This window comes from Glycine max, chromosome 8 (genome assembly GCF_000004515.6).
Source record: "Glycine max cultivar Williams 82 chromosome 8, Glycine_max_v4.0, whole genome shotgun sequence".
In the NCBI taxonomy this organism is placed as follows: domain Eukaryota; kingdom Viridiplantae; phylum Streptophyta; class Magnoliopsida; order Fabales; family Fabaceae; genus Glycine; species Glycine max.
Window position 1 is genome coordinate 38,381,213 of NC_038244.2, and position 17,621 is coordinate 38,398,833.

At 35.7% G+C, this 17,621-nt stretch overlaps 2 protein-coding genes across 2 annotated transcripts; both read left to right on the top strand.

Moving 5' to 3' along the window:
• The first annotated feature begins 1,574 nt into the window (after positions 1 to 1,574).
• On the top strand, positions 1,575 to 11,784 carry LOC100801068 (AP-1 complex subunit mu-2). The gene is made up of 11 exons (XM_003531942.4): positions 1,575 to 1,981; positions 2,191 to 2,337; positions 2,427 to 2,489; positions 2,580 to 2,756; positions 2,841 to 2,944; positions 9,149 to 9,256; positions 9,395 to 9,491; positions 9,612 to 9,709; positions 9,862 to 10,003; positions 10,096 to 10,218; positions 11,243 to 11,784. Exons 1-11 carry the CDS (start codon positions 1,853 to 1,855, stop codon positions 11,339 to 11,341), a joined length of 1,287 nt encoding a protein of 428 aa, XP_003531990.1. The 5' UTR covers positions 1,575 to 1,852; the 3' UTR covers positions 11,342 to 11,784.
• A 1,113-nt stretch (positions 11,785 to 12,897) lies between these two features.
• On the top strand, positions 12,898 to 15,883 carry LOC100801616 (pentatricopeptide repeat-containing protein At1g60770). Its single transcript, XM_003531943.5, has 2 exons — positions 12,898 to 13,354; positions 14,451 to 15,883. Exons 1-2 carry the CDS (start codon positions 13,127 to 13,129, stop codon positions 15,693 to 15,695), a joined length of 1,473 nt encoding a protein of 490 aa, XP_003531991.1. The 5' UTR covers positions 12,898 to 13,126; the 3' UTR covers positions 15,696 to 15,883.
• Positions 15,884 to 17,621: the final 1,738 nt, after the last annotated feature.

Consider the following 17,621-nt stretch of genomic DNA (forward strand, 5'->3'; position numbering starts at 1 on the left):
TATAATATTATAAGATAATATTATAGCATTCTAGTGGGAGCCTATAGGTCACATGCATAGAGTAATCAATTGGAGCAAATGAATAAATTAAATGAGATTTAATTTAGTTCATAGTTAATTAATAAAATAAGATTTAATTAAATAAGATGCAATCTGATGATATATATATATATATATATATATATATATATATATATATATATATATATATATATATATATATGTATGTATGTATATATCTTATAAGATTATAGATTTAAATAAAATAAGATTTGATAAGATAACTATTTGTATCAAATAAGAGTTGATAAAGATAAGATTTAATTTAAATTTGGATAAAATCACTTTCATATATATGAAAGAGGTGAACCTGACGCATTACATGAAATTCCTTATTCACTATTGAGAGAAAAAGTGTGTCACAACAAATTCCTACGCATCTATCCTCGGCTAGCATCCTACCCCGATCATTTTTCACATGGACTAAGTAGAGACATCATACTTTCGATTGCTTGGTGATCAAGAGCAACCTATTCTTTGAAAGTATGTTACAAATGTATGTTCTAATCCCTTAGTGATTCTTGTGTAATGTGTGGTCCATGAGATTGAGTTTACTTTCCGCTTATGATCTTTTATATATTTTTATAAAAAATTATAGACCATGAAACCCCAAGACAATTATTTTATCTTTTATTTAAGATTTTTGTTGATAATTGTGGTTTTTGTCAATAAATTGTATAAATTGGTTTTAAAAAATAAAAGAGTTTTTTTAAAATGTTTTGTATAAATTTGGATGCTACAAGAACAAATTTGGGTCATAAAACAATGAGGAATTGCAAAGATAAGCTTTTGCCTCAGCCAAACATGACCCTTGATTAATTGGAAATGGTAAAGATTCGCCACACCACTTTGCCCCAATGAATCTACAAAGCTAAAGGCCTTGGAAGTAAGAGAATCTACAAGAGACATTTTAGCGCTTGAATAAGACTTCAACTCAAAGAAATAAATATGAGTAATAAATGAATGGATAATGTTCTTACCTTGAGATTCTCATATCTATTTATACTAACTTTAATGGGTCTTGATCTTGTAAGATTTTGTGCATGATTACCATTTTAGGTAATCTTGTTTTAAGCGAGATTATAGTGTTTAATCACCTCTTTAATCTTTATTAGGATGTCTTTTTTTATACTAGATGTTTTTGCTTTAACCAAAATGGTACTCAAGTGATTGAATATGGAGTTCATATGATAATTGTGGTGTATAGGATTTCCAAATATCCATCCTCTTGATTGGTTGGATATTTATCTAGTATAGTTTCTTGTTTTTATTTTAAAAAAAAAATAATGAGATTGACACACTGAAACATTTTTTAAAAAAAAGGGACTAATTTATGATATTTTTAAATAATAAGGGACTAAATTGGGTATGAGAAGGGAAACATTGAAATATTTTTTAAGAATAAGAGAATAAATTAGATCTCTTATTAAAAAAAAGAGAATTGAATTAAATTAAATTAAATAAATAGACGAAACAAAATTAATAATTTAGCCTTTATTTTATTGATTATTGCTGGTACGTCGTCGTATGGTCACACACCTCGCACTCGCGCTCCGGAGTTTCAACCCCGCAGACCGAATCGAATCCTCCAACATACGTTTCCAACGATAGATAGACAAAACAAAATCCGAAGCTCCAAAATTCCTCCTAAGTGCAGTAACCGAAACCCAATGACCCACCTAGCCATGGTTTGGCTTCAAACATGGCTCCCTGAACCCTAGCGTTTCTCCCTCTTCGCCAACAACGCTGATCCGATCCCGATCTGTTTCTGATTCCGATCCGATCCAATCCAATGGCTGGGGCAGCCTCTGCTCTGTTCCTCCTTGACATCAAAGGCCGCGTCCTCATCTGGCGCGACTACCGCGGTGACGTCACCGCCGTCGAAGCTGAACGCTTCTTCACCAAACTCATCGAAAAAGAGGTTCATTCCTTCTTTCTACCATTATATGATTATTCATTTATCTATGCTTCTGCAGCTCCAATTGTGTGCACTTTGTTTCCGGTGCTGTTTTGAACAATTTGTTTCTGCTGTTTTTTTTATGCATTATTGATGTTTATGTTAACAGTGGTGCAATTAGGATTGAGAATATGGATTGTTGTATAGTGAAGTTTGTTTTGAAATTGTTGCAGGGGGATCCGCAGTCTCAAGATCCGGTTGTGTATGATAATGGTGTGACCTACTTGTTTATACAGCATAGCAATGTTTTCCTCATGATGGCTACCAGACAAAACTGCAATGCTGCTAGCCTCCTTTTCTTCCTACACCGTATCGTTGACGTAAGCGTTATTGGTAGTTATGGTTTCAAATTGAAAAACTTTTGGCGCAATAACGATTGCTTGGAATGGTTTTCGTGTCTTTGAGGCAGGTGTTTAAGCATTATTTTGAAGAATTGGAAGAGGAGTCTCTTAGGGATAACTTTGTTGTTGTGGTAAAATACTAGTGTGCCTTTGAACACAATTTCTTTATGAGTTGAATTGATTGTACTAGGTAAAATGCTGATTAGATATGTCCTTGGCAGTATGAATTACTTGATGAAATAATGGACTTTGGCTACCCGCAATACACTGAGGCAAAGATTCTTAGTGAGTTTATCAAGACGGATGCCTATAGAATGGAAGTTACACAGAGACCTCCCATGGCTGTGACAAATGCTGTATCCTGGCGCAGTGAAGGGATAAACTACAAGAAAAATGAGGTGGGCATTAGAATATCATCTTGACTTATAGTTTCATGGTCTAAGCTACCAATTAATATTCTTCTCTTCTTTTTCCCTTTTCAGGTTTTCTTGGATGTGGTGGAGAGTGTTAACATACTTGTCAATAGCAATGGACAAATAATTAGGTCTGATGTTGTTGGGGCATTGAAGATGAGAACATATCTGAGGTTTGCTTTTATACTTTCTCTGAGAACATATCTGGGGGACATATTTTATGAAGAGTGAAAATTGAAGAAGAATGCAGCATAGGAGGATCAGGAATTCCTTCAACCAGTCAAAAATGGAAAAAAATAAATGAATTAAAAAGAGCACTCTGAATATCTCACAAAGGAACTCCCTTAAAAAACCACACATATGAACCAACATGTAAGCAGGGAAGACTATTGGTTTAAAAGAAGATTCAATGGTGCTGAAGTTTCCAGTGGCAAGCTTTCTGGTAGCTTTTATGGCAATCTCTTCAAGCAAGTTGTCACCACTGGCAAACTCTCCAGTGACTTTTATGGCAATTTCTTTTAGCAAGTTGTCACTGCCAGTGAACTTTTTGCCAAACTTCCAGAATTTTTTTCTGACAATATTTCACGCAAGCTTCAACTCTGTTACTTTTCCAGCAACTTCTGGCAAACTTTTGACTATCTTTTTTGACATCCTTCAAGTTCCGTTGAACTTCTTCAGAGAAGTTATTCCCCATTACCTCTTATGTGATCTCTTTCATAATTTCTCAGTTTGTGTCAATCTCCAACTGCCTCCCCATTTTATGTGTTGTGTCAACTCCAGATGTGTGGACATGTGTCTGGTGTATTTGATCTTATTTCTACATTTGTTATCGAATTCTCTGATTCTGTTTGGTTCCTGTCGGCTGCATTTTTCCATTTATACTAAGATCTGATATGTTATCTCTTTGCAAGATTTGATGTGTTTTTAGTTCTTTGTAAGTTAGTTATCCAGCTGTCCTTGACAGCTGGCACATAACTAACTAGAAGCTTGCTGTGAAAGTCTTAGAATCTTCCTCTAGAAGTTTGTGTAACTTGCTCTGCAAGTCTCACAGCTCTATATAAACTACAGTGTAACTGAAAACAGTTGGGAATAATATCAGAATTCATAAATCTCACAAATTCTCTCTCTCTCTCTCTCTCTCTCTCTCGCTTTCTTTCTCTTTTTGATTATCCTTTTCTAATTTGGTATCCAGAGCCAAAAAGATCCTTCGATGGCAGAATCTCCTCCTCCTCCTTCTGCTACTCCTTTCTCTTCATCGTCAGCGTTCTCGCACTTGATTTCTGAGAAGCTCACTGATTTGAACTTCTTGCTGTGAAAGCAACAAGTAGAACCAGTGATCAAAGCGCATCAACTACACCGTTACTTGGTGTGTACGATTCCTCTTCGGTATGCAAATGAAGCTGATCAGAACTTTGGCACTGTGAATCCGGTGTACACTGCGTGGGAAATACAAGACCAGATGCTCCTGACATGGCTACAATCAATTCTCTCCAGCTCGATTCTATCGTGTATTCTAGGATCTGTTCACTCCTTTCAAGTCTGGGAAAAGATTCATGATCACTTTCAGAAGCTAACTCAAGCAAGAGCTCATTAACTTCATGTCCTACAACTAATAGTACTTGGTTCCCAGATTCAGGAGCCTCGTATCATGTAACAGCTGATCAGAACAATATTTGCCAACTTGGCTCTTTTGAAGGTCCAGACTAAATTTACATTGGTAATGGACAAGGTTTGCACATTTCATCCTCTGGTTCATCTTCCTTTCAATCACCTATTAAGTCAAATGTCTCTTTGTCTCTACACAATTTACTTCATGTTCCTTGTATCACCAAAAATCTGATCAGTGTCAGTCGTTTTGCCAAGGATAATTCAGTTTTCTTTGAGTTTCATTCTGACTTCTGTCTTGTGAAATCTCAGGCAACTAAAGAGGTTCTTCTTTGAGGCACAGTGGGTCCTGATGGCTTATACTAGTTTCCAAGCCTCCACTTGCAGCCTCAGTCCAAGCTGTTTTTTCCAGCACATTGTTTAGTCTCTAATTCTAGTTTACAAACACCAGTTGTAACTAATTCTAGTTCACAAACTTCATGTGTAACCACTGCTGTTTCTCCTAGCTCTAAATTTGTGGCATGTTTGCTTAGGACATCCAAATGATCACACCCTCAAACTTGTATTGAACAATTGTAATATACCTGCATCAAATAAAGAGGCTACTTTCTTTTGTTCTGCTTGTGCTATTGGCAAATCTCACGGATTGCATGCTCCCTCGTCTAACGCCACGTATAATAAGCCTTTGGAACTTGTTTACAGCGATTTGTGGGGACCTTCCCCTATGATTTCCTTTGGTGGCGTTCACTATTACTTGTACTTTGTTGATGCCCACTCAAGGTTTACTTGGATATATCCCTTAACGTCTAAAGCTGACACTTTCACCTTCAAACAGTTTAAAACCGTGGTTGAGCTGCAATATAATCACCCTCTTAAAGCCTTGCAAACTGATTTTGGGGGGGGGGGGGGGGAGTTCAGACCTATCAACAAATTTCTCACAGATTTAGGGGTTATTCACCAACTTGCTTGTCCTCACACTCATCACCAAAATGGTGTAGTGGAGAGGATCGCATTGTGGAGTTAGGTCTTGCACTTCTTAGTCATGCGTCTATGCCTCTAAAGTTTTGGGATCATGCCTTTATCACAGCTGTTCATCTTATAAATAGACTACCCACTGCCTCTTTGCGGTTTTCTGTTCCTTACATTCTTAACTGGTCAAAATCCCACATATCAGCACCTTAAAGCTTTTGGGTGTGCCTCTTTTCCTTTTCTCAGGCCCTATCATTCTCACAAACTGGATTTTAGGTCTTATTAGTGTCTTTTTCTAGGATACTCTACAAACCATAAAGGCTATAAGTGCCTGTCTCCTACTGGCAAAATATTCATCTCCAAGGATGTGGTGTTCAATGAAACCAGGTTTCCATATACTGATCTGTTTTCTAAATCCATATCCTCCTCTACCCCAACATCCTTGTCCTCCTTTTTAGCAAACATTCCCCTTGTTGGTCCTCCACTTGTCACTCCCTTACCAAACACTGTACCCAACTCCCCTTCCCCTCCTCCTCAAACTTCCCAAACTCATGTTCTTGATTCTGGTTCTGACATTCAGTCAGTTCCCACTTCTCCTATTCCTCAAAATTCCCAAACTCCTGTTCTTGATTCTGGTTCTGACACTCAGTCAGTTCCCACTTACTCTTCTCCTATTGATTCCTCTTCCACTGCCACTGTGTCTAGTCCAACTTCCTCTGAGTCAGCCTCCCAATATCCCATTCCTCAGAATTCTCACCCCATGCAAACAAGAGCCAAGTCTGGAATTGTGCAAACTTGTCTACATCCGTCTTTATTTCTCTCACACACTGAGCCCAAGTCTGCCAAACATGCCCTTCAAGATCCAAACTGGCAGAGTGCTATGCAAGCTGAGTTTGATGCTTTAGTTAGTAACAAGACATGTACCCTGGTTCCTCTTCCTGGTCGTCAAGCCATAGGCTGTAAATGGATATTTCGGATCAAGGAGAATCCTGATGGCTCCATTAACAGGTACAAAGCCAGGTTGGTGGCTATAGGCTTTCATCAAGTACAGGGGTATGACTTCAATGAAACCTTTTCTCCAGTGGTCAAACCTACTACCATTCGTCTGATTCTCACCTTGGCACTCAGTCATCACTGGAAACTACATTAGCTGGATGTTTACAATGCCTTCCTCATTGGGCTCCTTCAAGAAACCATCTACATGCAACAGCCTCCTGGCTTTTACTCCCAAGATAAATCTCTTGTTTGCAAACTGGACAAGGCACTTTATGGGCTCAAACAGGCCCCCAGGTAATGTTTGAAAGGCTTCAAAGCACCTTACTGCAATATGGTTTTCACACCAGTAAATGTGACCCCTCTCTATTTATCTACAAAAAGGACAGAAATTTGGTGTATCTTTTGGTGTATGTTGATGATATCATCATAACTGGCCGCTCCAATTATCTCATCCAGTCTCTGGTTCATCACCTAAATTCCAACTTTTCTCTAAAGCAACTTGGTCAACTAGATTACTTTCTTGGCATTGAAGTTCACCATACACCTACTGGTTCTGTGTTACTCACTCAAAGCAAATACATTTGTGATCTACTGCACAAAACTGACATGGCTGAGGCAAAACCCATTTCTTCTCCTATGGTGACTAACTTGAGGCTCTCTAAAAATGGTGATGATCTTCTCTCAGATCCCACTATGTACAGGTCAGTGGTGGGGGCCCTTCAATATCCCACTATCACCAGACCTGAAATTAGCTTTGCTGCAAACAAAGTCTGTCAGTTCATGTCCAAGCCCTTGGAATCTCACTGGACTGTGGTAAAGCAAATCCTCAGATATCTGAAAGGTACTCTGCACTTTGGATTCAGATTTGGACCAGCCTCTCTTCCTCAGCTTCTCAGTCTGCAGGCTTACTGCGATGCTGACTGGGCAGCTGACCCTGATGACCGAAGATCCACCTCAGGTGCAGCCATCTTCTTAGGTCCAAATCTGATCTCCTGGTGGTCACGAAAACAACAAGTGGTAGCTTGCTCTAGCACCAAGGCAGAGTACAAAAGTTTAGCTCAGACTTAAGCTGACATTCTGTGGCTTCAAACCTTACTTCAAGAACTTGGCATGCCCTCTTCCAAACCTCTCTCTCTGTGATAATCAAAGAGCTGTTGCACTAGCACATAATCCTGTTCTTCATGCCCGGACCAAACATATGGAGATTGATCTCTTTTTTGTCAGAGAGAAGGTTCTCAGCAACAAGCTTGCTGTAGTTCACATACCTGCTCAGGATCAGTGGGCGGATCTTCTCACAAAGCCCCCCTCATCCACCAGATTTCAGTTTATCAGGGACAAACTCAAGGTGTTTGAGCTCTCTGAAGCTCACCCACCTTAAGTTTGGGGGGGGGGGGGGGGGGGTTATGTGAGTATTGTACTATTGTACTCGGTTCAGAATATGTAAGTTAGTTATCCAGCTGTCCTTGACAGCTGGCACATAACCAACTAGAAGCTTTCTGTGCAAGCCTTAGAATCTTCCTATAGAAGTTTGTCACTTGCTCTGCCAGTCTCACAGCTCTATATAAACTACAAAGTAACTGAAAACAGTTGGGAATAATATCAGAATTCATAAATCTCACAAATTCTCTCTTTCTTTCTCTTTTCGATTATCCTTTTCTAATTTTCCCTATTTATAGGAAACCTCTTGCATAGAGTTTCTATATATATGAAAGGGTCAAGAGACTCTCTTTCCTAAGCAAATTTTCAGTCCATTATTTGTTCCTTCATTCTTGTCTCCGTTTCAAGTAGGAGTTTCTACTGCTTTACACCTTAACCCATTATCCATTTGTCTAGAACATATTTTTCTGGTTTATGAATATAGCTCCTTTAAATCTAGCAAATTATTTCCTCAAAATGTTCCAGTGGATCCAAATCCTTAGTTTCAAATAGACCTCCTAGCTTCTTCTTAAGGGCTGTAAGTTCAGCTTCATAATAATCCATTAATATATGAACATTCACATAGACTATTGGTGCTGCAATTTTCCCATTGGCTGAGAGTTTAAAGAAATTGGACTGGCCACATGCATATGCATTCAGGGAGGAGATTTTAGTGGTGCTATTGCCAGTATGAGGGTGTGATGAATCTGGATGTTCTTTCTTCCTATTGGTTCTGATTCTCTTCTCTCGTAGTTTCCTACTATTCCTTTCCCTATTTGATGGGCACGGTAATTGTGCTAGTTCATTTCAGCAATACAAATGATTAATTCAAGTTGTAATTTCCATTCCAGTAATTCTATTGTTATTATATTCGGTTGCTCTGAGATTTCAATACGACTCATTCCATTTCTGAAAAACAGTTCAGTTTCAAGTAATCTTACAGCTAGATTATATAAATTGATTGCTCCTATGTGACATGTTGGTTTATGGGCTAGTACCAGCTGCTCTTGGCTTTCTGGTTACTATTTTGGGTCTATTTATATCTACTTGTGTGTGTGTGTGTGTGTCCAATATTTCTGAAACTGTTGTTGTATTTTGTCCAGCTAAAATTTGAGAAATGCTAATGAAAATAGGATTTTGAAGTATTTTGTTTTCTGTTACTGATTAGACATGCTCAGATTGATTTGTTCATATTCACTACTGTTAAAAATTTTAGGAGCTGGTGCTAAACGATACATGATTAGAGAATAGTTATATTGCAGATAAGTTCAACTACTTGGCTCATTTTAGATTCTACTTTTACAGTTGATAGTGGTTTGGATTTAGGAACTCTGTACGTTCATTTTGAAATATATATTAATCTAATCAAATTCTGTGCTTGAGTGTTGCAGTGGTATGCCTGAGTGTAAACTTGGATTAAATGATAGAGTATTATTAGAGGCACAAGGTAGAACAACCAAGGGAAAATCAATTGACTTGGAAGACATCAAATTTCATCAGTATGTATGCTTGATTCTCTTCCTTGTATTCACTGATTGATAATTATTTGTGCAAATTTAAATATATACTTTCTACAAATTTAAATTTATGCTTGATTCTTGACTAATTCTCAAATTATGTGCTGGAACTTGACAAAGGTGTGTGCGTTTGGCCCGATTTGAGAATGATCGAACGATTTCATTTATCCCTCCTGATGGATCATTTGATTTAATGACATATAGGCTCAGTACACAGGTACATCTTCTCTGTATATGAAATATATTTGTTTGAGTGGTGACATAATAATTACATAATTACACTCATACTAAAAAATAACTATTCCATGTCTGTCGATTCTTTGATCTTTGTTTCCAGGTTAAGCCTTTAGTTTGGGTGGAAGCACAAGTTGAAAAACATTCAAAAAGCCGGATCGAGATTATGGTAAAAGCTAGGAGTCAATTTAAGGAACGCAGGTGCTGATATTTTTCCTTTTCCCCTTTAAATCTGTTCCTGGGAGAGAACTGCTTACCTTAAATTTATGTACTGACTAGTGGTCTGCTTTAAATTTTAGACCACTCTATATGTATTTACTTCTCCAAACTACTCAAGAGAATTTATTTTACAGTACTGCCACAAATGTTGAGATTGAGTTGCCTGTTCCTGCTGATGCAACCAATCCAAATGTTCGGACTTCAATGGGATCTGCATCATATGCACCTGAAAAAGATGCATTAATCTGGAAAATAAGATCATTTCCTGGAGGAAAGGTATTAATTCACTAGGAAAGTGCATTGTACACCGATATTGATGCTATAGTTTGATTGATTGATGGATTTGGTTGTCTTATTTGATACTTCAGGAGTACATGTTAAGGGCAGAGTTTCATCTTCCCAGTATAGTAGATGAGGAAGCAACTCCTGAGAGAAAAGCTCCTATACGTGTAAAATTTGAGATACCATATTTTACTGTGTCTGGGATACAGGTATTGCTACATATACAATATTTTTCTTATATTCTGAATATTGTTATGCCTCTATGCATCGCTATCTGATTAAAAGATGAATATTTCCAGTATTATATATCTCCTATCCTGAAGCAAAGACTCTAATACTGTACCAGATACAACAAGGACATGGATAATTCAACACGGCTAATATAAAAAATATAGGATACTAGAACACCTCTCTATATATAGGAGAGACAAAAAAAACTAAAATGAAATGAATATGAACATAACATATGATCTTATTAATAATCAATATTTTCATATCATCAAGTTCATCTTTTTCCTATGCTAGTGAGCATCACCAATAAATATTAAGAAGAATTGTTTTACAATAAAGTACTTGGTTTCTTTACAAAAAATTCCAACAAATGAATATATATTTTTTTATAACACTAGAGTGCATGTTCATTCATATTTCATAGGGGTATGGCACAAGTGTTCAAGCTGACAATAGACTTTTTTTTAATTGAACACTTAATGAGGAATGTCTGACCTGTATAAGACAGGTGTCAGTGTCAGAAGCATGTTCAACACTGTAACACTTCAAACAAGAGAGGTGTCTTTACTTGCTTGTTGCCTTGGTGTCTCACTTGTCAGTTTTATTATTTATTGAGGCATGAAGTAATTAGTGAACTCGATGAATCTTTTGAAATTCATTTGTTTTCATGGGCGAATTGATATTCAGTTCACAAAGAGTGTTTATAGATATTAAATTGTAAAATAATTACTAATTACTAATGAGAAGAAAGAACTTGACATCATAAATGGATGAGAAACTAATATACATAATTTTATAACTTTTCTATGGTTAATAGTTTTGTGTAGTAGTAATATGAATTGCGTGACTAGGTAATCTGAATGAAACATCAACATCCACATGATATAATGTTGAAATTATTGTTAAGTTTACCATATACTGTGATGTTTTAGTTCAGTTAAATGAGGTTTTTATTAATTAATCAAGGTGCTAATCAACCATGTAAATGTTTTTGATTTGTAGGTAAGATATTTGAAGATTATTGAGAAAAGTGGTTATCAGGCTCTTCCATGGGTGAGATACATAACAATGGCTGGAGAGTATGAACTGAGGCTCATTTGAGATTTGTGTCTTTGTTTGGTATTCACAAAATAATTGTCTCATTTAACGATCGTGGATGGAAGAGGGAGTCTTTAATCGATTTTTGGCTGACCGCATCAAATTATAAGTTACTCATTGTCTAGAAAGTTGTCAGCTAAATCTAAGCTAGAAACTCTTGCAAGTCCCTTTGGTCAAATCTGTTTTGATAGGAAAAATGATTGGTTCTTCCTCTTCATTCTCAGGCCTTTTTTGTAATCACAATCTGTCCATCTTTTTCTATCGTCTTCAAATTGTAGTCTGATCTTCATTTTACAGAGAATTCTAGGGTTTTGTATAATTGGTCAAATTGTAGTCTGACCAATTATAGATAGGGAAATAATTGTCCCTCAACCATGTATGCACGATAAAATATACATGTATTTTTCAAATATCTATTCACAGTTTTACAGATATATTGCAGAAAAGCGCGGTTGTGTTCTGTCTTTTGGGTGTATAAGATTGCAGTGTAACATGAGAGTTGAGATGGTAATTCTATAGTGTTTGTGGGGTTCCATACCTGGATACATGAGCTGCATATAGGGAGAAATAAGGTCAGTTGAATTGTTAACGGAGAAGGGAAGAGGGGAAAGATTGTGATTTTGATCTCCTAACAAAAGTACCATGTTTGGGAGAAAGTGGAGTTCTGTTTCTCTCACTGAAGAAAAGATTTTCAATTGGAGTTTGAACTTGTTTCGTTGAAGCCAACCCGATGTTTGATTTTTTTTCTTTCAGATTAAGAACACAATTTATCAAAAGATTATGTATTACACTTAAATGATTATATATTTCTGGTTAATGAATCGATTCTTAATCCAACAATTCACGTTTGATCTAGAAAATGTAAAAACTAATGCAGTTACAAAACACAAAATGATACAATTTGATTCTTTTGCTCTATTTATTTTATATAAGTATTTGTATAAAAATTTGTCGAAATTGATGCCATGTAACCTTTAGATTGGGTGCCTAAACTCACTCGTAGCAATAGCTCTCGTGACATTTTTATAGCGTACTGGTCACTGGATATGGATTTACTCAATGCGTTGGTAAATAGGTAGAAATATTTTAAATCGGGTAAATAATCATTAGTCCTTAAATATGTAAATCAGTTACAATTTTAATTCTTGAAAGAACAAAAATTTTAATTTAGTTATTAAATGTGTAACAAGTACAGGATTATGTCTTTAAAGTATTTCCCTCACTTTTTTTTCCTGATTATTTCTCTCACTTTCTCTTATATAGTTTCTAAAGTAAAAACAAAACAAAACTAGATAAATAATTACTTAGCACAAAAAATTATGGTAAATAGTCCTGTAACTGTTGAATTTTTGTTTTCAAAATGGTCTTCAAACAATAGTAAAATATTATCAATTTAGAGATTAAATTGATAGATATTTAATATTTAAGAAATTTAATTTATATAGTTTCATTACTTTAGGAACTATTTAGGAGATGGATCAGATTGATGGTTTATCATCTTACATTTGTAATCTTGTGATACTATTTGGTAAAAAAAAAAATAAGCGAGTAATGTGATATTCTTTGGGAACCAAATTAGGTGTGTATTCACACTTTTAGTTTTTAAAGTAGTTAAACTTATTGAGACGAGATTATGAAGCCAATAAGTAGAGCCCACCAATTTTGAGCCCGCGAGCCCAATCTATTCTTCTTGTTCATCATGCCTGGAGCTGTTAGGGTTTTGGTTTTGGTTTCTCCGACCTTGAACGCTTCCCATCTTGGTGAGTAACACGAATCTGAGGAAAAAAAATGTCGATTATGCAACTTTACGGGCGCAGCAAGAGCGTGGTGAAGCGGTCGAAGAAGTACTTGGAAGAAGCGCTTTACATGAAGCTCTTCAAAGATGGAAGCTCCCAGCTCATCGTTCGCCAGAGCCTCAACAACTTCGTCAAGAGCCGAAAGCGCGTTTACAAATGGGAGGTAGGCGACACGCTCAAGAAGCTTCGCGATCGCAAGCTCTATCAACCCGCTCTTAAGGTCACACACATCATTTCTACCTTCTGTTCACATTTCACTGTTTAGAAGTTTTTACTCATTTTAACTTTTATTTGTTTTTCCTATTAAACTGTTTTTTTTTGGGTTAAATATGTTTCTGGTTCGTATAAATAAATACTGAAATTGTCTCTTTCTAATGCCTTGGTGTTGTGAAAATTTACTGGGTGTAGTCTCTGTCCTTCACAAAGTATTGTCTGATTTATGAAAATGGGGATCACCAAGGTTTTAAAAAATGGTCCGTGATTGTGGTTTCGGCTGTTACTAGGTTTCGCGACTGCATCGCCATCTGCGCAATTGTGGCCGCATTGGCTGCATTTGACTGCAATTTCTGGCAAGATCTAGGATTATGGATGAAACCACAAGCACAATTTGAAACCTTGGGAATTACTCATAACACATTTCCATAAATATAAAACTGGAAAAAAGATAATTATATTTTGAGGGAAAAGCTAACATTGTGCTATTTGAATGGAATACAAACATTTAATCTTTTTTTATTTCCTAATGTATGACTTAGGATCTGGTTTGCAATGTAGTAGGAATTATTATTATTGTTGCTCTTCAAATTATTATTAAGCCTAGGATTTTGAATTAACACTTGTTATGGTTTATGGATGTGGATGAACCAAAGGCTATTAAAGGGGTAGTAGTGAATTATTGATAGCATTTTCTGGCTACTAAGGGTGTGTGTAAACTCATTTGGAGCCTTGTAAATGTAAAACCCCACTTTCCAAAGCAGCAAATGTAGAGGGAAGGGGAGGGATGGATTGGTGTTCAGTCCAAACACACTCTTATTCACAATACTGATGCATAAAAAACTAGGAAAATTTGCATCTTATTTTTAAAGAAAATGAGAGTATCCAATTTTTTTTTTTAAAGAAAAGAAATTAATGTTTCTCTTTGTATCAATTCTTTCAAATTTTAATAATGAATTGTCTTGTGTGATTTACATTCTATGATGTATTGTATCAAGTCGATTACAAAACTATGCAAGCACTAAATCTAGAGATATTGTGTTAGCAGGCTATAGTTTTCATAACTTGTATTCATGGAGAAATGTTCTTTTTTTATGTTACAGCTATCAGAAACCATGGCTAAGAGGAACATGATCAAGACCGTCAGTGACCATGCGATACATCTTGACCTTCTTGCAAAGGCTCGAGGAATTACTGCTGCTGAAAATTATTTTGTTAGTCTCCCAGAACCTTCTAAGAATCATCTTTGTTATGGTGCCCTTCTGAATTGTTACTGCAAGGAATTAATGACTGAAAAGTCGGAAGGTCTTATGGAAAAGATGAAGGAGCTTAGCCTTCCTTTAAGTTCCATGCCATACAACAGTCTTATGACGCTTTATACAAAAGTAGGGCAACCTGAAAAGATTCCATCCCTCATCCAAGAAATGAAGGCTAGTAATGTCATGCTGGATTCATATACATACAATGTCTGGATGAGAGCTCTTGCTGCTGTTAATGATATCTCTGGTGTTGAAAGGGTCCATGATGAGATGAAGAGGGGTGGTCAAGTCACTGGAGATTGGACTACATATAGCAACTTAGCATCTATTTTTGTTGATGCTGGCTTGTTTGACAAGGCAGAAGTGGCGCTCAAGGAATTGGAGAAGAGAAATGCTTTCAAAGATCTTACTGCTTACCAGTTTCTAATTACATTGTATGGGCGAACGGGTAACTTATACGAGGTTTATAGGGTGTGGCGTTCACTTAGGCTGGCATTTCCTAAAACTGCAAACATAAGCTACCTGAACATGATTCAGGTGTTAGTTAACTTGAAAGATCTCCCAGGAGCAGAAAAATGTTTCCGGGAGTGGGAATGTGGCTGCCCCACTTATGATATTCGAGTTGCGAATGTTTTGATACGGGCATATGTAAAATTAGATATGCTGGAGAAGGCTGAAGAGCTCAAGGAGCGCGCTCGGAGGAGGGGTGCCAAGCCTAATGCCAAAACCTTGGAAATCTTTATGGATTACTATTTGCTGAAAGGAGACTTTAAGTTGGCAGTGGATTATCTAAACGAAGCAATATCAATGGGTAGAGGGAATGGTGAGAAGTGGGTTCCATCGTCAAGGATCATCAGTATCATGATGAGGCATTTTGAGCAAGAGAAGGATGTTGATGGTGCAGAAGAATTTCTAGAGATCTTGAAGAAATCTGTGGAATCTCCAGGGGTGGAGGTGTTTGAATCCTTGATCAGAACTTATGCAGCTGCTGGTAGGATCAGTTCGGCTATGCAACGGCGATTGAAGATGGAGAATGTGGAGGTGAGTGAAGGCACCCAGAAGTTGCTTGAGGCAATTTCTGTGGAGTGACACTCTCGATGCTTTCATTCTTCAAGATTTGATTGTTGTAAACTGAGATGTGATCATTCTACACATTTTGTTTTGGTGATAAAATTTGGTATTTAGATTTAAACATTTTGGAATGGCGCATGCTGTAGAACATTGAGGGCCTCTTATTTGATTACTGAACTAATAAAATACTGGGGGTGCTCGGTGCATACATATGTCCCTGAATCCTGTGTGCTGGTAAAAAAAAAGTGCTTCACAAATGGGATCTAATCATGGAACGCCTTCTAAGCATGAATCATTTCAGTCAGTGAAAGGTGAGTTCATATCAGTTCTTCTGACGACATTAATTTGGTTATTGAAGATAATTATTCTCTCTGGGTAAAATGAAAAGTGAAAAGAAAAGGACATTACATTACTTGAAATGCGTAAGAGTTTCAATATTGTATTGTTACATGATATTTTGGTATCTAAATGAACATGCACGCACACATTGAATTTTTATTTTTTTTCTATTTTATGTAGGTTGAATTTCAAAAATTGCAGTCGAATCCGATAATTGATTTAATTTAAATGTATTGCAATCTTAATTTGCAAAAACCCAATATATATTTGACAAAAGTCTTAATATTTTTCATTTAAAGAAAGAAAAAAAAAACTTATTTCATTGACAATGCTTTTAAAAAAATAATTGTTAATCTGATAAAAAAGAACAATTAACAAGTCATTGGGTTGATACCGACAACAATCCCTTGCTGTATACTTCCAAATTTGCTTATTATACATCAACCATAAAATAATATACAAAAAAATTGTATTGTGACTAACTTCTTGAATCATGTTATTCTGCTTGTTTTATTTCTCAACGTACATCAAGCAAGTCCTGATATATGAATGCGAGATTTCAACATGTTTTTAACTACAACTTCAAATAAGTGATGTTTAAATTGTGGATATATTTTTTTAGTTCAAAAGGATTTCTAGGGCTTTGGAATAGTGAACCTTCTTATATACTACAAAATTAGAATTGCAAAGTAAAATTACGTCATCGTACAAAAGAAGGCAGTTCCCATAGGCAAACATAAAAGACAAATTGATAATATAAAATATTTATGTACGTTTTTTTTTTACGCATGTCTAAGTCCAAGAATAGAAATTTCGACTTTGGGCAGGACACTAGCTGGTACGGAATTGCTTTGCACACCTAACATTTTTCTTGTGCATCTAACAGTAAGAGAAAAATTCCAAAAATACCATTCTGTAAGGCTCAAACGGATTGTGAATCTATAAATAGATTTGCAATCCGTATATGGATTCGCGGTCTGGATTGGCAATCTGTATGCCCAATAATGACTCATGCAAGACTCGAACATGTGATTTGCGTGTTATTAACACGACGCTCTAATCAATTAAGTTAATAGGTCAATTATATTATAAAATCATTAATGTCACTAAATATAACACTAAAATTTATAATATATATTTAATACACAAGTTTACATAATAAATTCTATGACAGTTAATTTTGATCTAATAATTAATTTTTTTATATATAAATTTTTATTAAACCTATGATTTTTATTTAAAATTTATATATGTAAAAAATATATTATTAAATCAAAATTAATTGTAATAAAACCAAAAATAGAAATTTACTTAATGTAATAATATTTACACAAATATTATAAAAAGTTATAACTAAATTTATTAAAATACATTAAAAATATTTTAAATTTTTTTTTTTAAAGTTTAAGTTATATGAATTAGCAATCCGTATGAATCATACGGATTGTCAATCCATATATGGATTATAAGTAAGCCTCTTATGGATTACGAATCCATAAACTTATTTTTATGGATTATGAATTGGTAAGAGGCTTATGGATTATGAATCTATAAGTTTCTTAGAGATTATAAATCTGTTTATTAACAGGAATAATTCGTAAATCT